This window comes from Python bivittatus, unplaced genomic scaffold (genome assembly GCF_059951505.1).
Source record: "Python bivittatus isolate LINGU-HERP-01145 unplaced genomic scaffold, Pbiv_v1 ctg000610_np1212, whole genome shotgun sequence".
In the NCBI taxonomy this organism is placed as follows: domain Eukaryota; kingdom Metazoa; phylum Chordata; class Lepidosauria; order Squamata; family Pythonidae; genus Python; species Python bivittatus.
In genome coordinates this window covers 59162755-59186280 of record NW_028277088.1, presented here as the reverse complement: position 1 = coordinate 59186280, position 23526 = coordinate 59162755, and the positions used below count along the sequence as shown (strand labels likewise).

At 38.3% G+C, this 23526-nt stretch overlaps 1 protein-coding gene across 1 annotated transcript in view; it reads right to left on the bottom strand.

Annotated features, from left to right (window-relative positions):
- The window catches only part of ERP44 (endoplasmic reticulum protein 44), a 73846-nt gene that overhangs the window by 35438 nt on the left and 14882 nt on the right, over positions 1–23526 (bottom strand). Inside the window, exon 2 of the mRNA XM_088150147.1 lies at positions 4097–4169. Coding sequence (XP_088006273.1) covers positions 4097–4169 — 73 coding nt within the window. The remainder of the gene's footprint in view (positions 1–4096; positions 4170–23526) is intronic.

Here is a 23526-nt window from a genome sequence, read left to right as displayed (position 1 = left end):
TGTCTCCTAAAGGTCTGGTGCAGTTTGACTGAGGCTTTGGTTACTGTCTAGAATGAAGGGGTGGCTGTGGCTTTGGATCAGTCGCACCTATGCAGCCTCTTGCTGTCTGTGGAACCCAGGGCTCCCTTGATTTGCAGAGAAACTCCAACAGATAAAATAACAGAAGAGACACCTAGAGCACTGCTGGAGGACAACAAAGAGTGACAGAACATGGGTTAGAGCCATTATTCAGGGCTTACTCATGGCAATAAGGGCAGCAAGATGTATATATTTTTCCACCCCTATTGTATCTGCAAGTAGCCCTATTCAGGTCCCTCCTGGGTAGGATAGAGCCTGGGTCATACCTTCAGGGCCATTCATACCCTGGCCATTTATTGGATAAAATTGCCAAGTTTTGCTGAGCTGGCTGGACACTACTGCATGGCAAGTCCTATGGAGTTGATAGAGGCGCAATCTAGCTTTGTTACCTGGGATAAGTTTGATCCTATTAGTCTTGAGGAAGTGAACAGAATCCTTAGGACTGTGAGTTCAGCTACCTGTAACTTAGATCCATGTCCTCCTGCCTGATCAAGGCCTTCCAGAAGACATGTGATTAGGTCCAGGTGATGGAGAATTAATCCTTGAGAGAGAGAGAGGGTTGTCCAGGTGGTGGAGAATTAATCCTTGAGAGAGGAGAAGGAGGCAGTGATCCCCCATCAAAAAGCCATCACTGGAACTAACTGTGCTAGGCAATTTTAGTCCTGTCTCCAACCTTCTTTTTTAAGGGAAAATTCTTGAGAAAGTTGTTGTGCTTCAGAGGACCCTGAAGAGGAAGCAGATTATCTGGACCCTTTTCAGTCAAGTTTCAGACTTGGGCAGCGGGACTGAAACAGCACTGACAGTACTTGTGGATGACCTCTGATGGGGGTGGTACACTCATCCTCACTCTCTTTGATCTCTCAGCAGCTTTCAATACTATTAATCATGGTATCCTTCTGGATTGGCTCAGGGAGTTGAGAGTGGGGGGCACAGTATTGTGGTGGTTCTCCTTCCTCCAGGGCCAGTTCCAGTTAGTATTGATTGGAGAGATTTGATAAAAGGCCCCTTTTCTATGGGGTTCCCCAGGTTTCTGTTCTCTCCCCATTCCTGTTTAATATCTACATGAAGCTGCTAGGTGAGACCATCCATCAGCATGGGGTTAGGTATCAACTAAACATCTCTACCACAGGCTGACAAATGATGCTGCTGAGGTTCTTTCTCAGTGCCTGGAGGCTAGGGAGGGGGCGTCTGGATGGGGAAGAACAGGCTTTGACTCAACCCATTATTGTGTCCACAGATGGCTGGCCAGTGGCCCTGTTTCAGGTGATCAGGGCCCTCCTGGGTAAGGGGGGGGGGAGTGAGCCCTTGCAGGGTCAGTGTGAGGACTATTCTAGGCATCTGTCAGATAAAGTCGCTTGACTTCATTGAAAGTTGGACTCTGGCTGGGCAGATCTAGTGGAAGTGATTGAGGCATGTCCTAGCTTGGTTATCTGGAAGAGTCCAAAATGGTCAATCCTGAGGAAGTGCACAGGGTCCTTACTGCTATGAGCTCTGCCACCTGTAGTCTGTTAAGGCCTCTCGGGAGGTGGCATGCGGTTGGGTCCAAGCAATGGTAAATGCCACCTCACATGAGGGGGTGGTTCTGCCAGTCTTGAAAGAGGCAGTGATTCACCCCCTCCTCAAGAAGCCATCCTTGGACCTTACAGTTTTGAATAACTTCTGTCCAGTGTCTAACCTTCCCTTTTTAGGGAAGACTGTGGAGAAGATGGTGAGCTCCCAGCTATAAAGAACCTTGGATGAAGCAGATTATCTGGACCCTTTTCGGTCAGGATTCAGGCCAGGCTATAGTACCAAGACAGCACTGGTCGCACTTATGGATGACCTTTGGAGGGCTCAGGATTTGGGTAGTGTGTCCATCCTGGCCCTTCTGGATCTCTCAGCAGCTTTTGATACCATCGACTATGGCATCTTGTTGGACCAGCTCCGGGAACTGGGAGCAGGGGGCACTGTTTTGTACTGGTCTTCTTTCTCCATGGCTGATATCAATCAGTGCTAGTGAGGGAGGAGAGGTCCAGCCTGAGGGCCCTATTATGTGGCCCTATTATATTATGCCTCTCCCCTATTTAACATCTATATGAAGCCACTGTCATGGGATTCGGTATCATCAATATACTGATAATACCCAACTATATATCTCTACCCCATGATGGGCAAATGATACTGTTCAGGTGCTGGCTCAGTGCCTGGAGGCTTTAAGGGCCTGGATGAGAAGAAACTGACTGCAAGTCAACCCTAGCAAGATGGAGTGATTGTGGGTTTTTTGCCCCTTGGGGTCAGGAGAGTTGACATCTCTGACTCTGGACAAGGAATACTTCCCTGGACAGATCTGGTTTGCAGCTTGGGGATCCTCTTGGACTCACAGCTCCTGCTGGAAGAGCAGGTGGCAGCCATAACCAGGGGTGGTAGTGGTGTCTTTGCATAAGGCCATCTTACATGCCAACTGGACTCACTCCTGGACCAGGAGGCCTTGTTCACAGTCACCCGTGCTTTAGTCACCTCCCATTTGGATTACTGCAATGTGCTCTATATAGCTGCCCTTGAAAACCCTTCGGAGGCAGCAACTGGTCCAGAATGCAGTGGCATGTGCAGTTTTGGCTGCCTCATGGCTCACCCAAGTAACACCACTGCTGTGTGAACTGCACTGGCTTCCAGTTGCTTTCCAGGTACAATTCAAGGTGCTGGTTATCACCTTTAAAGCCCTATATGGCACAGGGCCAAGTTACTTATGGGACCACCTCTCCCTGAGGGTACCTGCCTGTCCTACTAGATTAGATAGGGTGGGTGTGCTCCAGGTCCCCTCCCTTAAATGTTGCCACCTGATAGGACCTTGGAGGCACACCTTCTTGGTGGCTGCCCCAGCCCTTTGGAACAGCCTCCCATCTGAGATCTGAGGGATCCCCTACTCTTTTAGCCTTCCAGAGGGCTGTGAAGACCTGAGTCTTCCCCCAAGCATTGGGATAGGTTGGGGGTTGAGCTGTGAGGATGCTTGTTCTGGGGCCTGGGGAAAAGGGTACTTTTGTTTTTATGGACTGTGAGCCACCTAGAGTCATTATATGACATAGACGGTCAAATAAGTCCAGTAAATAAATAAAATAAAAAATAAACCCTAGCAAGGCCAAGTGGCTTTGGGTTTCAGGGCCTCCCAGATCCAGAGGTTTTCCATCCATAGTTCTTGATGGGATTGCACTGTTTTAGACAGATCCCAGTGGTTCTCCTACCCTCATGGTTCCTGTTCAAGGGACACAAGGCAGCCATAGCCAGGAAGGCTTTTGCATAGATTCGTCATGTGTGCCAAGTGTAAACTTTCCTGGACCAGGAGGCATTGCTCAAGGTCATTCATGGTTTGGTCACCTCCTAAATGAATTATAGTAATGCACTTAAGGTTGCCCATGAAATCCACTTGGAAGCTGCGGCTGGTCCAGAATGTGGCAGTGTGGGCGGTTAATGGGAACACCTCAGTTTGCCCATGTTACACCACTGCTCCAGGAACTGCACTAGCTCCCACTAGGCTTCCAGGTGCAATTCAAGGTGCTGGTTAAAGCCCTTCATGGCATGGGGCCAGCTTGTTTGTGGGACCACCTTTCTCCAATTGTTTCTGCCTGGCCCACTAGATCTGGCAGGCTGGGTATGCTCTGGGTCCCATCTACTATGTATTAAGGAAGTGGGGCTTATCTATCATAGAACTGCCCTTTGGAACATCATACCTCTCCAAATTCATTTGGCCCCAACCCTATTAGCTTTCTATAAATCCTTGAAGATCTAATGCTCTCCTGGGCATGGGTCCTATAGGTTGGATGACCCATCACTGTGGTTTCTCTGACATGACTGTAATTATGTGGCCTGAATCTGATTGTCCTTGACTGCGATTGTGATATTGAATTATTGTTCTTTATTGTTCTTATTTTTGTTTGTTAAGTGTCATCCTGTCCATGCCACCTAGAGTCACAATTGTGAGACGGGCAGCTATACAAATCAAGGTAATAAATAAAGTCCTGAATAAGCATTCAGCAATACTTACTTAAAATATCATCTATATTTCCACTGTCAAGGCTTGTTATTTCACTTCGTGTTGGATGAAAAAAACAGGATACCTGCAAGAATATAGACACCTTATAATGTATTCATTAACCTCCTATACACACATAGTTTATAACATTCTAGCATGGCCAAAATTGTGTCAGATATTATATGCAGTAAGAGAGTTCAGCTATGGCCTTGTTCTCCTCCCCAATACATAATGGACTGAATATGAATATCTCTAGCAAAGAATCCTATATGCTTAGACTTCCACACAAGATGAAACACAAAATGCGGAAGGTTCTAGTTCACTAAGCAACTTACTGATGTAATCTGTCACATTGTGGATATTCATCCTGCTCCTATAATTCATAAATTGGGAGGAGACAGATCAAGACACACAAGTTTAACTGTTATATACCAAGAATCTGCAAGATTGTTGAGGAAGAGCCACTTCCATCTATTATTCTGTGGTCAATGTATAAATATGCTTTTCGTGTAAAATTAAAATTTTACTGGTAATCAGTTTTTAAAAGTATTTTCAATGCAATATAGGGATTTAAAGGTTACAAACAGCACATTGAATTACACCCAGAAACATACTGGGAGCCAGAGCAACTCATGCAGAACTGGTGTTATGCATTCTGGACCAGCTGCAGCATCCAAATGCTATTCAAGGGGTGCCCCAAATAGTCCAATCTGGAGGTGACCAAGGCATGAGTGACTGTGTAGAAAGTAAGGAAGACAACCTTGACAGAGATATGCTATTACCTAGGCAAAATGGGCTGAAACTTTTTAAAGTGCAGAACAAGGTCACATTTGAAAGCAACTTTGGAGACACTTGAAAAGAACCTCTAGATTGTCACCCCAGCTAGAGTTAAAGATGGCAAATCACTAGATACAGGGAGTCCTAAAACCTACAGCCACTTGGCCTTATAGGGATGAGCTGAAGCCGGTTCTTCCCTATCCAGACCTGTACAGCCTCTAGGCACTGAAAACACCTTCACAGCATCACTTGAACAGGACGAGATGTACAACTAAGTATTATCAGCATACAGATGGTACTTGACCCAATGCCAACAGATGACCTCAACCAGCTGCCTCTTATAGATGTTAAAAAGGAGCAGGGAGACAGTCAAGCCATGCAGCACTCTATAAAGCAGAGGCATAGGGTTAAACTCCCCCCTCCCAACACCAAAAGGAACTGGACGTGGAAGAAGGAGAAAAATCACTGAAAAACTGTGCCTACCACTCCCAACCACCCAGCCGGTCCATATGTTTTATGGTATTGAAAGCCACTTAGATATCAAGTAAGGTCAGGATGGATACACAACTCCTATCCCAGGCCTGCCAGAGATCATCCACAAGCATGATCAATGACATCGTGGTACTATACCCCAGCAAGAAATCTGACTGTACCAGTCCAGAAAAATCACTTCCTCCACAGCTCTTTGAAGTTGTATACCTAGGCTAGTTGTATACCTAAAAGGGAAGGCTGGAGATTGGATGAAAATTGTACAGTACTTCCACATCCAGTGATGACTGCTTGAGGAGGAAGCGCATCACTGCCTCCTTCAAGGCATGTGGAACCACTCCCCCCTGCAAAGAAACATTTACTACCACCTGGATCCAGCTATATGTCACCTCCTGAGAGGCCTTGGCCAACCAGGAGGGACATGGATCTAACACAGAGGTGGTAGAACTCAGCAACCCAAGGACTCTGTCCACTTGCTTGGGAGTAACCGGATTGAATTTATCCTGTGGTTACTGCATTTTTTCTCTTTGTTACTTTTTCCTCTGTTCTATTAAATAAAACACCTTTTCCTGTACTATTTCTGATTGGACCAGCACTCAGGAAGTAAGGGGAGCCATCATAATATGGTATCTCCAACACATTTTGCAGAAGGTCCAGAAAGATATTATAGATGGGACTTCTGGGGAAGGTATGGTGAACTGAAGACAGCCCTGCAAAAACAGAGCTGATGACTACAGCAAAGATCAAGGAACTGGTGAGTACAATGGTTTCTTGGAACCTCTCTGGATAAAAAGAGGACAAGAGATTGCCCACATGTGCTCCAGATGGCTGCTCCTCATAAGGAGACCGCAGGACAGCAGTTTTCCGTGGGTTTGAGTGCCAGGAGATGAACGGATCAGCCATTTTGCTTGCAACCATGGTGGAGCCTTTTAAAGTTCACAAACCTCACTTTCTAATCACTTTCAGAAATTGCCTATTAACCATCTTAAAGCTATCAGAGACCTTCATAATGGCAAGTTTGAAAAGTCTTCATTGGGTGAGTTTATCTTCAATTCTGAACAAAAGAAAAATTAATTATAAGCTTAAGAACTTAAAGAATTTGAAATAAACAGCAAAAAGCTAAATAAGATTTCAGTCTAAGAAAGTCATAAACAGATTAAGGGTCCAGATAAATTTGAAATATTGATTTTAAGATTTTGGAATTAACTTAGAAAAAATAAACAGTTTCTTGTGAGAAACAGATTTATTTTAGCTATCCTGGCTATTGTAAATAATAACAAAGATAAATGATGATTTTAGAAACTGGACACTAGAGGTGACTAAAGATTCTAAGCAGGAAAAAAAAAAAGCCAAGCCTGTTCTTGATGTCAGTTAATACTGAGACTTACAAAATGACATAAAACATTATAACATTGGAAATATTAAAGGAGATCTTTGAAGAATGGAGCCAGAAATTAATAACTACAAGATCAACACTGTCAGTGATGATGTCTATTTCTATGGATAGACTATATCTAAAAAATGTTAATGACAAGACAGAGAAAGTACTGAAAAGTGGAACCACAAATGACAGGCCAAGAAAATGATTTGGAAAAGGATACTTTACTGGATATACAAAAGAAATTGGCTGAAGTCTTAAAAATTAAAAGGGAAATACAAATGATAAACCAAGAGAATGACTTGGAAAATGTTTTATTGGATCTACAATAGAGGCTTGTTAAAGCCTTGAAGAAATCTATGTGATGGAATAAAGAAGATTTGAAGAAAAATCAAATTCTAAACAATTGAATTAAAGACTGTTAGAAGTAAAAGGAAGGAATATAAAGTTGGTTTATTTTATCAAGGTTTTTATTAAGACTTTTTTTTTTTTTTGCAAAGTTCTGGCAACCCTTTATGGACATTTTGCTGACAACAGGATTGAAAGGTTGATGTTTTATAGATTTGCTTATAGATAAGGGATGGGATATGGGATGAAGAGATATCTGTTTAACCTTATAGGAGGTGAAGAGCTATTAAATTTGTTTATACTTGTTGTGATGAAGGTTGGAAGTTACTTCTTTATATATTTATTTTCTTTTTATTGTCAGATTCAGCCGGCGCAGCACGGCCAACGCCGCTGTTCAGTTTCACCACCCCTAGTCAATTTCACCGCCTCAGGCGCAGGCAGCAGAAAAGAGGAAGTCGGGATAACTGCAAGTCAATTGCTGGCAGGTGGCGGCAACTGACTCAGGGCAGGAGCGGATACTTTCTAACAAAGCCGGTTTCCCTTGAGCGCCCCAGGCAACGCAAACCGCAACGGCTCAGAAGCGCAGTAATCGGCAAGCAATTAAGGAGCCCTGGTTTAGCCTGCAGGAGAAAAGCCCAACGAACTCAACAACCCCACAAAGGACAGCAATCAGGGAGACAAAGAACCATGGCTAAATCTGCCATTTGGGCGAGGGGGAGAATACCGTGGGCAAACCAGTAACCCAGGCGATGGGGAGAAGCGTGGGAAAAAGGGGTAACTCCGGGTCAAGAAGGGAACCCTATAAAACCGCTGTATGTAACTGCGCCAAGCCAACCCTGGCTTTACTTGTAAACATCTGCATTACAGCTGAGTAAACTTCTTTGAACCCGTGTTTCACGAGAGTTTCATTCGGCGCTGAATGTGGTAACTCTTACATTTATTATATTCTTTCTTTTCTTTTTTTCTTTTTTCCTGCACTTTTTATTCTTTTTGTCCATTTTTTTCTCTTTTTCTAAGTTTAGTTTGTATTACTTTTTACTACTGTAATTAAAATTCTTAATAAAAATTATATCCAAAATACAGAAAGATGCTATGGATGACAATATTGAAAGACCCAGATGGAAAAGAATGGCCATACTCTCTTCGAATTCAGTTATAACTAATCCAAGACAATAACTAATGTGATTTCTGTCCCTGACTAGGCCTGAATCCAGGCTGTCATTAACTTCCTTTCCTCTCTCCTTCCCCACCATCATTATCAGATACCTTAGTAACTCCTGGATAACAACCACTAATACAAAACGGCATTCATATAACCAGATTGAAAATTCTGTAGAGAGTTACTGATGTGCAAAGTTGAAATTTCTGTGAAAGATTCTGTTTGGCCAATGTAGCAACATATTTATTTGATAATATTTGCATGTTTCTTTTTCTTTTAATTGGAACAGCATACTGTTTTGATTAGGAAAAATAAAGAAAGCTAAAATGTATTGGCTATCTTACAAATAAACATTAAGGCCCCCTGTCCCTCAAACTTAAAAAACAAAAATTCTACATAAAATAGGCTGGATGTTGTAGTTTTACCTCAAAGCATCAGGAATCTACCTATAATGTAGAAGGAAGGAAACTTCTGTTAAAGTTTTATTCTCTTAGTCTTCTTTTATGCTGTTCTGTACTTGAATAAAACTCAAAATCACAGAGACTAGAAGACCACACTGTCCTAAGTCCAAAATATTTAGGGATTTCTGGAATGATGGCAACATGCTAAGATGCAATTTATTTCTCTCTCCCATCAGCTGCAAAAATAAAGTTTTTAGGTTCTGAAGAAATCTGGGAAGCTGAAAATGTAATAAAATTGCTTCTGCTGCCTCTGGAATGTCAGGAAGATAATGCCTAGGAAGCAGCCTCTTCCTTCTCCTCCTACAGCACAGACACCTCTTGCACAGCACACATGCACAGACACATTACACCCAGCTACAGCTTTTGGAGAGGCTGTTACAAAGTAAGACTTCAAGCAAGAAATTATTTTCTCCCCTTACCAAGTAAGAACTTTGGCTGATACCACAATTCAGAGAACTAGAAGTACTTTTGTTAGACTGTAGATGCTTCACTTTCTTCTTTTTCAGTAGTTTTATCACTTGGGTTGACTTCAGTCTCAGTGCTGAAGTCTGACAGTGCTACAGTCTCACTGTAGCCAACGAGGATTCCTTCCTTAGCACAAGCTTCCTACTTTGTATGTTTTTCTTTGGGCCTTACTTCCAAAAATCTTAATGTGTTTCAGTTCAGGTTTCCTTCCATTCCATAGCTCATATGGAGTTTTCTCTGTTGCTTTGCCAGGTAAAGGATTTTGAAGACAGCAGGCAGTCATAATTGCTTCTCCTCAATGATAGGCATATCTGAATCAAAAGCACGCTCCTTCCACTTTCACACAAAGTGTGGTTCATCCTCTCTACAACACCATCTTGTTCTGGGTTGTATGGTACAATAGTCTGGAACATAATTTCATATTTTCTCAGGACTGCTTGTGTTTAGCCACTTGTGTACTCAGTTCCATTATCTGCATGAAATATTTCTGGCATTTTACAAAACTTATTGCTTACATGGGTAAGATACTCTTCAAGCTTCTCTGGCACTTCTTCCTTGCTGTGTAGCAGGTACAATATGGTATACCGCCCAGAGTCACCCCACAATGAGATGGGTGGTGACAAATTTGAAATATAAATAAATAAATAAATACCTAGAGTAGTCATCAATAAATAAAAAGAAACAAGTTAGGGGCTTTTGCAGATGACCTGGTGTTGGTTTTGGAAGGTCCTTTAAAGGGAATTGAAACATTAATGGGTAAATTAAAAGAATGTGATGCATTAGCAGGTTTCAAAATAATAAACAGAAGATGGTATTAACAAAAAATATGAAAATAGAATTGATGAATAAAAACAAGTTTTAATATTGAGAAGAAGGTAAAATATCTGGGTATCACTGTGATAAATATGAACTGCATGTTATTTCAAAATAACTATGTTAAGACATGGAATTAAGTTTAAAAAGACATGTTAAGATGGGATAAACTACAACTGTCATTGCTGGGGGAAATTTCTGTGATAAAAATGAATGTCTTGCCTAGAACAATGTTTTTGTTTCGGACAATACTTGTTTTGACAACTGATGCACCATTTAAACAGTGGCAGAAGGATATATCTAAATTTGTGTGGCAGGGGAAAAACACAAGTTAAATATAAGGTGTTACAAGATGCAAGGAGAGGATGATTGGGTTTACTTGATTTGAAATTGTATTTTGCAGCTTGCTGTTTGGTTTTGATGAAAGAGTGGGTGCTGCTGAGAAACAGAAGGCTTTTGGAGTTAGATCACAACCTGAGATTTGGGCGGCATGGATATATGTGGTACAATAAACTCAAGGTTAATGCAGGTTTTAAAAATCATTATATCAGACGTGCCATATGGAGAATATGGAATAGATCCAGTGCCCGAAAAGCCCTTTGTAGCTCTCAGCATAAGAAGCATTTTATAGATGAGAAATAATAGGCAAAAGCAAATGCCTAACTTATCGTGAGATACTAGAATTTTGTCAAGGGGAATGTAAAATAAAATCAAGAGAAGTGGTGGCAGAAGGATATAGTTGTCAATGGTTTTCTTATTTACTGTTATTAAAAAGATTTAAAATAGACAAAAAAATTATGGTTTTGAACATCGTAAGACTGAGTTTGAAATAGGATTGTATACAAATGATTAACATGTAATTGCTAAAATGTATAAACTTTATAAAAATTTGAAACAGAAGAACAAGTGAAAGAACGTATGGTAAAGTGTGCTAAAAATTTGGTTATAATATACAGATGAAACAATGGGAAATATGTGGTTGAAAGGATTGAAATTTACACTATATATACATCTTAAACAGAATTTTTATAAAATGAAGTACGGTTGGTATATGTCACCAGAGAAATTGTCTAGAATGTATAAAGGCACTTCAAATTTATGTTGGAAATGTGAACAAGAAAGGCATTTTATCATGTTTGGTGGACATGTAAAAAAGCTAGAAAATTTTGGATTCAAATACATACACGGATTCAGAGAATTTTAAAGATTAATATACAATTGAGACCAGAAGTTTTAATTTTGGAATTGATGGACAAACAGTTGAAAAAAAGTCATGGAATGTTGTTTTTGATATGATAACTGCAATGAGATTTGCTATAGCAGTATGCACAAAGATGGAAAGATCCAGCATTACCCACAATGGAGGAATGGTTGGTGAAGATGATGGAACTTACTGAGATGGTTAAAAGGCAATATATACGTTTACTGCTGAATGGAAACCCTTTATGGACTTTTTGCATAAAACAGAAAAAAATGAACTTAGGATTTATGGTTTTCATGATTAGACAGAATAGATTATAGAAAGTCATGTTGTAACCATACAGTAAACGGTAAATTTATAACTGTATTTATAACAGCTGTAAAGACTGGAAGCTACTTCTTGGTATATTTGGTCTTTGTTTTCTATTTTTCTTTTACTCTTTTTCCTTTCCTAAGCTTTTAGCTTTCTCTTTGATTTCTTTCTTTTTTCTTTTCCTGTTCTTACTTTATATTAGTTTGTATTATTTTTTATCTTCCTTTTAAATTTTTTTAAATCAAATTATGTATGTATGTATAAAAAAAAGAGTAGTCATCAATAAATGTGAGAAAGTATTTCTTCTTTCCTGGAGTCTGAGTTTTCATTGGACCACACAGATCAGTGTGAATTAAGTCCAGAGGCTGTTGAGCTCTACTGTTGCTGGCTTTTGGAAAGGGTTTCTTTGTCACTTTTCCTTTTATACAGCTAGTGTATTTCATTATCTGACTGCATTTTCACACCACTGGCATGCTGATCTTGCATTAATCTTTTTATTTCTTCAGGATTTCTGTGCCCAAACAGTTCATATGTCTTTCCTTTTTGGCAGACTTAACCATTTCATTGCAGTCCAGCTGATTGTGATGGTATGTGGGAATGACCTTGGGAGACAGTAGGAAGACCTGCAACCTAGGCAACGGTCTGATAAGATAATGGTCTGGGAGGGGAAGCATGAAAAGCGTTTCAGAAGGGGCCCTCCTTAGTTTTCTGGAGACTAAAAAGAGAGGAGGGGAGAAATACTTTTAGTCTTGCAAGATTCTGTTTAATGTAACCCTACGATAAAAATAGTGCTGATACTCCTGGTTGTGCTGCTTGTCTGGGCCACCTCAAAGGGATAACACTGATATAGTTCATCCATAATTTTTCCTTTTGCAAATAAGTGACTCCTTTTGGTGATAATGCAGCTGTCACCTTTGAATGTAACTAAATTCCGTTGTTTAGTTAGCTTCTTCACAGATAACAAGTCATTTTCAAGAGCTGGTACATAAGCACAATTTTGATAGGTATCTTTCTGGTGACTGAGAGACAGGGCAGTGAAGGTAACCTTCTCCTACTCCTTCTGAGACTATAAACTGTTCATTAGCTGTGGCAAATCTTTGTTTTGCTTTGGTCAAGTTTAGTTTAAAAAAAAAAAGTACAAGTCACATGACTTGTAGCTCCTGAGGTAATACAGCAGGCATGAAATGGTGAGGCATCCTTCTTGGAGTTAAAGGCACGCTCAGTATCTGAAGTGCCTTCTATTTTGACACTTTTGGACTTTAAGTGGTTAGCTTGTCTCTTAGCTAATTCATTCCAGCTTTCCAGACTCTGGAGTTGGCCTTTAAATGACCTGGCTTTTTGCACACAAAATATTCACGTGTTTCATGTTGTACATTACGGTTTTTAGTCTGATCCTTGGTTTTTAAAACGGTTTCTGTTTCTGGAGCACTTCCATTGCTTGCACTTTCTGTTTTGCACTTGTATTCATCCACAAGCTTGCCTTTAATTACTCAGTGTAAGCTCATCATTTGGGTGAGCATCAAGTGCTGTGACAAGTGTTTCATAACTGTCTGGGAGATCACTGAGCAGTACAGCTGCAACATGAAAGTCTTTTATTTCTTCTCCTATGCTTCACGGGTGTACCACCATTTCTAAGGCACAGGTAGTCCTCAAGTCACAACTGCAATTGGGACTGGGATTGCTGTCGCTAAGCGATGCAGTCGTAAAGGACATCACGTCACTGCATTGCTTAGCAACAGTAATCCAAGCAGTCCCAGTTGTTGTAAACCAAGACACACAGGTCATTAAGCAGGGAGTGGAGAGAGTCCCAGGTAAGGAGTATGTGTGGGGGGGCCTGGGACGCCCGGTGGAGGCCGCGTGCGAGTCAGGGGAGGGGATGCTTGGTGCAGTGCGAGCTCAGAAAGGCAGGGGAATGAGGGCACAGGGTGCATGACATTGCAGGGAGGTTGTGGAAAGAGGGTGCAAAAGAGAGCCATTTGCTCCATCTTCTATTCAAAAGGAGGCTGGTTATTACAGCCTGAACTCAAGTTCTTCCAGAGGAAAATAATCCTCTTCTAGAGGAAAACCATTGATATACGGGGCCCCAATTTGGAGTTTCAGCAATCTGGAAGAATTAAAAGTGGCCCAGAATAAATTAGTGAGATCAATCTTGGACCATGTATACCTGCAGCAATGTTGAGATTAGAAGTGGGCCTTCCATCAATATAAGGGTAAAGAAAGCAATAATCTTATATTTTATAGGAAACTAGTCCTTATGTCCAACATTTATTTGGCAAAACAATGCTCCACAAACAATCTAACAGTAATAGATGGGTGATTTGTGTCTAAAACTATTCTCACAATTATCACTAGATCAGAAACTGTTGAACAACATAAATTATCATACACTATTGAGGAACTACTTATTTTTTTGAAGATTTTAGACAAGAGAAAAAGCAGGTATATAAGCTTGAGTTGGCCAAGTGGTATCAATCTTTTAAAGATGTACAAGGAATGTCATATTATTTACAGTCTCTTACACCCCATTTCCTGAGACAAGCTTTCACAGAACTTTGTTTTCAAACAATGCCAACAGCCTATATGGATGGAAGATATAAAGGATTACCAACTACACATCGTTTATGTATTTTTAACAATTCACAGGTGGAAGATCTGATCCATTACTTATTATGTTGCAAATTATATCAGGAACTTAGAGCTAAATTCATCATGCCTTTGTTAATACAACTGAATCAGTCCAACTTAGAAGAAAAAAATTTCTGCTGACTGATATACAGGTGAAACTCGAAAAATTAGAATATCGTGCAAATGTTCCTTTATGTCAGTAAGGCAACTCAAAAGGTGAAACCAATATATGAGATAGATGCATTACATGCAAAGCGAGATATGTCAAGCCTTACTTTGGTATAATTGTGATGATTATGGCGTACAGCTTATGAAAACCCCAAATTCACAATCTCAGAAAATTAGAATAGTGTGAAAAGGTTCAATATTCTAGGCTCAAAGTGTCCCACTCTAATCAGCTAATGAATCCATAACACCTGCAAAGGGTTCCTGAGCCTTTAAATGGTCTCTCAGGCTGGTTCAGTAGGAATCACAAGCATGGGAAAGACTGCTGACCTGACAGTTGTGCAGAAAACCATCACTGACACCCTCCATAAGGAGGGAAAGCCCCAAAAGGTAATTGCAAAAGAAGTTGGATGTTCCCAAAGTGCTGTACCAAAGCACATCAATAGAAGGTTATGTGGAAGGGAAAAGTGTGGTAGAAAAAGGTGCACAAGCAGCAGGGATAACCGCAGCCTGGAGAGGATTGTCAGGAAAAGGCCATTCAAAAGTGTTGGGGACTTTCACAAGGAGTGGACTGAGGCTGGAGGTAGTGCATCAAGAGCCACCACACACAGACGGATCCTGGACATGGGCTTCAAATGTCGTATTCCTCTTGTCAAGCCGCTCCTAAACAACAAACAACGTCAGAAGCGTCTTACCTGGACTACAGAAAAAAAGAACTGGTCTGTTGCCCAGTGGTCCAAAGTCCTCTTTTCTGATGAGAGCAACTTTTGCATCCCATTTGGGAACCAAGGACCCAGAGTCTGGAGGAAGAATGGAGAGGCACACAATGCACGATGCTTGAAGTCCAGTGTGAAGTTTTCACAGTCTGTGTTGATTTGGGGAGCCATGTCATCTGCTGGTGTTGGTCCACTGTGCTTCATTAAGTCCAGGGTCAATGCAGCCGTCTACCAGGAGGTTTTGGAGCACTTCATGCTTCCTTCCGCAGACGAGCTTTATGGGGATGCTGACTTCATTTTCCAGCAGGACTTGGCACCTGCCCACACTGCCAAAAGTACCAAAACCTGGTTCAATGATCATGGGATTACTGTGCTTGATTGGCCAGCAAACTCGCCTGACCTGAACCCCATAGAGAATCTATGGGGCATTGCCAAGAGAAAGATGAGGGACATGAGACCGAACAATGCAGTGGAACTGAAGGCCCCTATTGAAGCATCCTGGTCTTCCATACACCTCAGCAGTGCCACAGGCTGATAGCATCCATGCCATGCCGCATTGCGGCAGTCATTGCTGCAAAAGGGGCCCAAACCAAGTACTGAGTACATATGCATGCTTATACTGTGCAGAGGTCTGATATTGTTCTATTTCCAATCCTTGTGTTATTGATGTCATGTAATATTCTAATTTTCTGAGATTGTGAATTTGGGGTTTTCATAAGCTGTATGCCATAATCATCACAATTATACCAAAGTAAGGCTTGACATATCTCGCTTTGCATGTAATGCGTCTATCTCATATATTGGTTTCACCTTTTGAGTTGCCTTACTGACATAAAGGAACATTTGCACGATATTCTAATTTTTCAGGTTTCACCTGTAGATGAACATATAACAAAACAAATTGCATTGTTTGAAATGGCCGCAAGGAAGATACGAAAGCAGATGTTGACAGATAGTGCTGTTAATATTAGACAGGATGTATTGAACTGATATGGATTGTTGTAATATTATATGAATTTTGCTAAAACCTATGGTTGCAAATAAATGTGCATTTATTTTTTAATTTAATAGCCATATGGAAACTGCCTAATTCCCTCAGGCAAGAATACACTTTTTTTCTCTACTTCACATGGCACATTGTCAAGACATTATTGATAATACTACGTTTTATGATTTGGTTGAGAAATGTAAAAGTATTTCATTTTTAATTTGTGATCATCCACCTCTAGTAATGTCATTGCCTTTGGATAAAAATGTTCAGTTAGTCAGAGATGGTATTTATTTTCTTTCTGGATGATTCAGTTTGTGGATCAACAAAAGAAAGATATAAATATTTTTCAAATAACCAGTTTGGCAATAAAGAGTTTGGCGTACATTTAAAACATTTATCTGTCAAAAAATAACAGCCCATGTTTCTTGCTGAAAAAAGATGTCTGAATCACATCATAGTAAACTTGAATTAGAAGTAAAAGAAGATGTCACAAGACAGAATCAAGAAGCATGCTATGTTTTTAGTTCTATTACGATGGAGTTGGACCATATGTTTTAGATACAACTGTTTGGCCTCAATGCTACTCCAGCCTTTGAAACTCCAGAGGCACTGAGTGTGTTGGAGAAGGCCTTTAGTGAAACTAAAATAGCAAATTATTACTACCATTAAAAAAATTAGAAATAAGTTTGAACAATACATAAAAATAAATTAACAGAGAACTGGAATATACTATATTGCCCTGTCAATGGCTTCAGAACTTATGAAATATTAAATATGTTTGTTATGACTTAAAAACTTGGCTTAACTCAGCAAAAAGTATTTAGGGTTTATTGAAACCCTTAAAGAATGCATAAAAAAAGATTGGCTATTATTGTTTCTATGATGAAATAATAATAAATTTGATGGAACTTGATACATAAGTTATCAGTCTTTCCATTTGTAATTCCCTATTAGTTATTACTATGGTAGACCAGGTTCTTGGATGGCAGTTAAGAGTTACAGTTGTTAATGACTTCTAAAACTATATTCCAAAAATTTGAAATCTTTCAATCTATGAAGATCTATGAAGAACTTTGCACACATCAAGCTTGCACTGTTGGCACAATTGTACCTAATTGTACTAATTGAAGGATGCTTCTATCTAACCTCTAAAATTTGGTTTAATGAAATTTATCACCTCTCAACTTTTGAATTAGCGTTGTATTAAAGGAGGAGTAAGAACAGACTATGGTTTCATATGATCTAGCTTTAATTAATTGTTTAAAAATTGAATAATAACAGTGAAATTGAAAAAAAGTTATGTAATTTTAACTGTCTGATAAATATTTTTCTCTCATTTAAATGTGTATATATAAAACTAGATTATGGAGTTGCCTTTTTAAGTTTTTTGTTTTGTTTACTTGTTTGGGTTTTTGGTTTTCTCAGGTTGTCTAGCAGCTTTTTATCTTTTTCCCCTTTTTTGTCCCCTATATTTTTTTTCCTCACCTCTTCCCAGCTTTTTAAACTATAACAGGTTAGATTTCTTTCACACAATAGAAATATAGCTATGTAGCTATTTAGTTGATATATAATGTTACAGCTTAACAAACAAGATACTTTTTCCAAAACCTATAACGTAATGTTTTTACAGTTTAATAAAATTATATTGGAAAAAAATACTCTTTTCTTTCTTGAGCCTTTGAACTAGGAGAACAATACATTCTTTGTTTTTAATCTCTATAGAAACAAATGGAAACTATTACCAGTATTCATTTTCAGTCATTTTGAGCCAAGAGAAAAGAAACATCAGTGTTAACAAGTGAAAGCCAATAAGCAAAGATGTCACAGAAACCTCTTTTTCTTACAAAATGCCAAAGCCATGTGGAAACAGAAAAATATCTTGCTATTTCATCTGAGAATGGTATACACACACACACACATATAATATATATGAAAAGAAAGACAATCTAGATTTAAGATGATCCTCTCCAAAAAGGAAAAAAAGAACAGAAAAAAAAATCACTTGTCTCCACTCATTCTCACTAAATCAAACAAATCGCTCCCATTTTAAAGAAACATTGTCCTCCTTACAGATAACTACAATATAGAAAGCACTATGCAGGTGGCCCTCAGTTATCAATTACTCATTCAGCAACTGTTTAAACTTATGACGGTGCTGAACAAATGGTAATTACAACCAGTCCCCCAAGTTCTGGCCATCGCAGCAGCCCTGTGATCACATGATCGTGATCCAGGTGTTCAGCAACCAGCCTGGATTTCCAACTCTTGCAGCATTCTGTGGTCATGTGATTGCAATTTGTGACCTTCCCTGTTGGCTTCCCACAAGCAAAGTCAATGGGGAAACCGGCAGTCGCGATCACGTGAGGTCCTCACTTAATGACCCATGCTGATTCACTTAACTATGGTAATCAATGACTGCTGTAACTGCCATTGCTAAGTAGTATGGTCATGTGACATTGTACTTTATGACTGCATTGCTTAGTAATAGAAATTCTGGTCCCAAATACTATTGTTAAGTAAGGACTACCTGTATGAACTTGTCTTAACGTTTTTATTCATCATTCAAGAAGAAATATTTGATAATACAATTCTTAATTCTTTAAACAAAGAAAAAGTTCTCATGAAAATATGAAATAAGGTGTTCACCATTCCTCCTCAACCACTAGATCTTCACATCTCCAAATTGTAATAATTGAGTCCCCACTGTACAGAATTTAAAGTCTGATCTAGAGAATATGTGTTATTTCCTATCCTACAGGAACTTAAATGCAACTTTCCAATTATCATGAAAACAATAGAAATAAGACGAACCCCACCAAGTACATGAGAAATATTAGTTTAAAATGTGCAACAATGCAATAGAATCACTGAATTATAATTTGAACCGAACAATTAGATCATGGAGTCCAACTCTGGTTGAAGTTATGCTACTCTTCTCCAGAGTTGCTAACCTTTTTTTAAAAATATTTTTATTAAAGTTCATATACATAAAAACTAATACAGAACTAAAAAACCTACAAACAAAGAAATGTAAAAGATGACTTCCCCCTCCCTCCAAACAAGTATATGTATTAACAGTAACTTAACATCTTCTCTATTATTACTAAAAAAAAACCCACCCTCTTTATCCCCTTTCTCATTCCTAAATAATAACAGAATCGTAAAAAATATTCAACAATCAATCTAATCAGCAAAAGCATTAAGAGTGCCAGTAATAATAAGCTATAAATTTTAAGCTTAAACAAATAGGTCTATTTCACATTTCAGCGTCTAAGTTTTTTCTGAGAAGTGAAACCTAAAAGATCTCCCCCCTTAAGCATACAAAAGACCAATAATAATCACACATGTGTTTTAAGCTAAACCAAATAAATCACTTTTACAGATATAAATCATCGTCTTACAGTCCTGGTCAGAAAAAGAAAATTCAATATTCACAATCCAAAATCAAAACATGGACAATTTAACCTTGATCTGATAAATCCATTTTGACTTCCTTTCTCTTCTTTTTGAAAGGCTCTTTCAGTCTCTTCTTCAAATAAAAACCCAGATAATCATCTCCTATCATTCTCTTCCTATCTATTTTCAGAAAAGGTTTCGGAGATTTGGTATTTCCCTTCACTATGTCCAAAACAGAATAGTTTTCAAAGTCACCCTTCCAGTTCATTATAACTTCTTTCTCCATATCATTCTCATAATCAAGCAACTTTGAGTCCATCTTCAGATCCACAGCATCTTTTTCCATATCTTCCATGTCTCTCTTCTAATCTGGCATTTCTTTAAAGTCCATTTTAAAATCCTTATTCAAGTCATCCTCCTCTGCTATTTTATCCAGTAAAATCTATTCTTCTACAACCTCTGTTAGCCCCTATTTTACAAAAAGTTCCTGGACACACTGATTCCAAACAGCTAAAAATTCTTCTTTGAAAGAAGGATACCCCTCCATTGTTAAAAGAGATGTATTTTTAGTGTCCGCTCCTTCTGACCTTGAAGGCTCTTTCTTATTTTATGTTTATTTTCAGAAGCCAAACTTTCCCAGGGCAGATTTTCTTGCAGTTAAATCCAAATTCACTTACTGTATTTTCTTAAAAATTTAAAACAATCCTTTAAAAAGCTGTTTCAAATCCATCTAGCCTCTTGTCCCTAATCAACATTCTTAATTCCATTTCGCTGTTTCCAAACATTATTTATTTTTGATCTTTAAACTTACTTTGGACTTCTTTCTCCCAGGATAATAGGAAATTCCCCCAGTGTACAGCAACTTGTCTTTCAGGAGGTTTTTAATTGCCAAATAAATCACAAATAGGCAGTTTAAGATGTTAGCTAAAAGTGGTAGTAAAGCAGATCTAGTGTCCGTTTGAAGGCTCCGCACCATGGCTGGGGCTTGATGTTTCCTTCGATTCCCAGAGCACCCGCTAGAGATTGCTAGATTGCAATCTCTTCACAGGGAATCCCTGTCAGGAGTACCTGTGGGTGATCCTGTTGATCTCCTTTATCTGGAGGTGACTCCAAAGAGCTGGACTGAGGCCGACCCCTCTAATTGCCATGGGTGTCGGTTCCATAAAGAATGGAGCCATATTCAGTCAGCCATTTCTTCCCCAGAAGCTGAAGAGTTGATATCCTTGATGGCTATGTTGCCTGAGAAATATTGGAACTGCAGTTCAGATATCTGGAGGATACCCAGATTTTGGAAGACTGGACTATAAGAAGTAGAAAACTCTTCAATTACTCCAATAATTCCAGTAATGCAAGTGCCAAGGCAGCAGTTGGGTTATGACTATGAAGTAAAACAAATGTCCTATGAATAAGTTCAGCTTGATCTCTGAAGTGTAATATAATTGCATTTGAAAAGGAGCAGAACTTCATAAGATTATCTGCACTGTGGAGTCAAGAGTGAAAGTTCTGAGAATCATTAAAAGCATACTTGGTCTCTGTAATGCAAGTCTTTTCCCTGAAGTTACAAACTCTTTATGAAACAGCAAAATAAAAATTATTTACACCCTATCCATCTTAGCAAAAATTTCTGAACAAACCATGTGATTTTCTACAAAGATCTTATGACGTTTGGTTAAAAAACCCACTCCTAACTATTCTTGAGACATCAAACATAACGGCAAAAGTTTGAGTAATCCAATATTCTTGGATTCATAATGTTCACAGTGGCTAATCAGATATAGAAAACTTATATGAAGAACATTAGTTCAATAGTATTTGCCCTTCACAATTCCAGAAACTGAAATTCAAAACTTACTATACCTGATACTGGTGGTCCTATCTAGCACTTACAATTAGAAGTCATGAACAGCATTATCTCCCATACTGGATTATGGAGTAGAAATGCTACTACACTGATTAATAAGATGGTACCTTCAGTTCAACCATTCAGATAGTTTTAACTTTGTTATGTTTCTAGTTAATAAGGGCCAAATTCTCTAATTATTAGACCCTCATATAAAGAGGCATTTTATTCCATTATGAGAGTAAACACAAGACTTTGATACTAATTTTATAATCCATGGTTTGAGTTTAAATGATTAGGTATAATATTATTTGAAGTTGAAAAGTGCTAGTTTTGGCAAATGAAAATAAAACATAAGAAAAGTGCATTACCTTTTTTTTTTTTTGTACATTCATAGTATGATTTTAAATTTTATGCCAGTTCTGGGAACAACTTTTGTCTATAAAATACATTTTAGCTCTCTCAGAACTAAATGAATTTGAAATATAGGGATACATTTGCATGCATATATGTATTGGTATGCACAGATATACATAATACAATATAATATGAATAGCTATGTCTAAAATTTTAATAAAGCACTTCTAATATATATAAAATTTTAATGTAAGAAACAATTCTATCAATTATACAGTTTTAAAACTAAATCAGCTTTAAATGTCAGAGGTAACCCCAAGGTGCTCCCACACTCACTGGGCTCTCTTCACTAATTAACAGATCATTAGTAAGAATCAGTACTGCCTGCCTTGTGCACCACAAGCTATCCTAACTGCTTTGCAAAACAATTTTTTAAAACTCATTTAGCATGATGTCCCACATAAATTAACTAAAACTGTTTAAAACTAAAAGCTACTTTTCAGATATATATTAAAATATCTATGAATTTCAGAATACTTTATACAGTACATTGTTAAGAAAAAATTAAGTGTTGCACACATTGCTGATTTTAATAATTACAGAAAATTCAAGGGTAGAAAAGTACATTAAAGGCAAAATAGTTTCTGTTATGGTAGATTGGGCAGTATTTTATTTAGGAAAAATGTTCCAAAATTGATTCATTATTTATGATTTTATAACTTTTCAAATACAAAAAACTTCTTTGAACCCACAACTATCCTCAGTCTCTAATACTTTCCAAGATTAAATGATATATCATTGTAAAAAATTCTTCACATGCTAAATGTACAATTCCGCTTCCACATTCTTGTATCTTATAACCAATTATCAATTCATCCTTCCCAAGAAAGACAAGACAGTGGCAAAGGATGTTGCATTTAAGATTAGAGCTTCTTAACAGGAGATGTTCTTCTCTTTAATACAGTGTAAAGCATTTTTATCATAAATTTATAATACTGTTTATTGCCATTTTTTGTAATTGCACTGATGGGCATACATGGGTTTAAAGTATACAATGGACCTCATGTAGTCATACAACCTCTTTGTTTACCTGCATTACATTTATAGTCATTTTAAAACAAATCAATAACTATACAATGTATATTTACCTAGTTGAATGTGCCCTTGAAGAAGCTTAGTGTTGAAAATATAAACTTGGAAACTTGCAAAGTGAACTTCTGTTACTCCCAAGCAACAAAATAAATTTATTCACTCATTCCCTCAATCTTTAGGAATGGAGTCAAAACTCTTTTTTCTACAGTCAACCTTTTGCATTGGATCAATAATTATTTTAGCTGCTGTTTTATCATTTTTGTTTTGTCTACTACCCATTTTAAATGCTTGGTGATTGATATAAGAAGCTGTAGGGCTGCTAGATTTGGGCTGCAAAACTCTGGACACCCACTAGATGGCAGTCAGGTGATACAGAAAACTAACTTGTGTCACATCTATATACAACTCCTTCAAGAAGCTTTCTTCTTTATTTTTATTTTACTATGTTGTTATAAATCTTAATACATTATGTTGTTTCAATACAATGATATTTGTACAGTATTGACTGAAGATTGTCAACACTCTAAAGTTTAGGTAACTTAGACTGTTGAAGGTAAAAAAAAAAGTGTTATATTAATAGTAGTTACAATTTAGGATGTCAGTGTTAATGAGTTTAAGATTATTTGGCTTTTTTATCCAAAATTGGATATAACATTAAAAATGCTGCTACAGATAACATCAAAGTATTTGTTGTACAATAAAGGTTTTGGTCTTACTAATTTAGTGTTTACTTTTTACTCAGTGTTAAGGTCTCCACTGTATTATTACTATTATTAGATTTTTGTCCTGCCCTTTTCATATATATACAGTGGGGCAAAAAAGTATTTAGTCAGCCACCAATAGTGCAAGATCTCCCA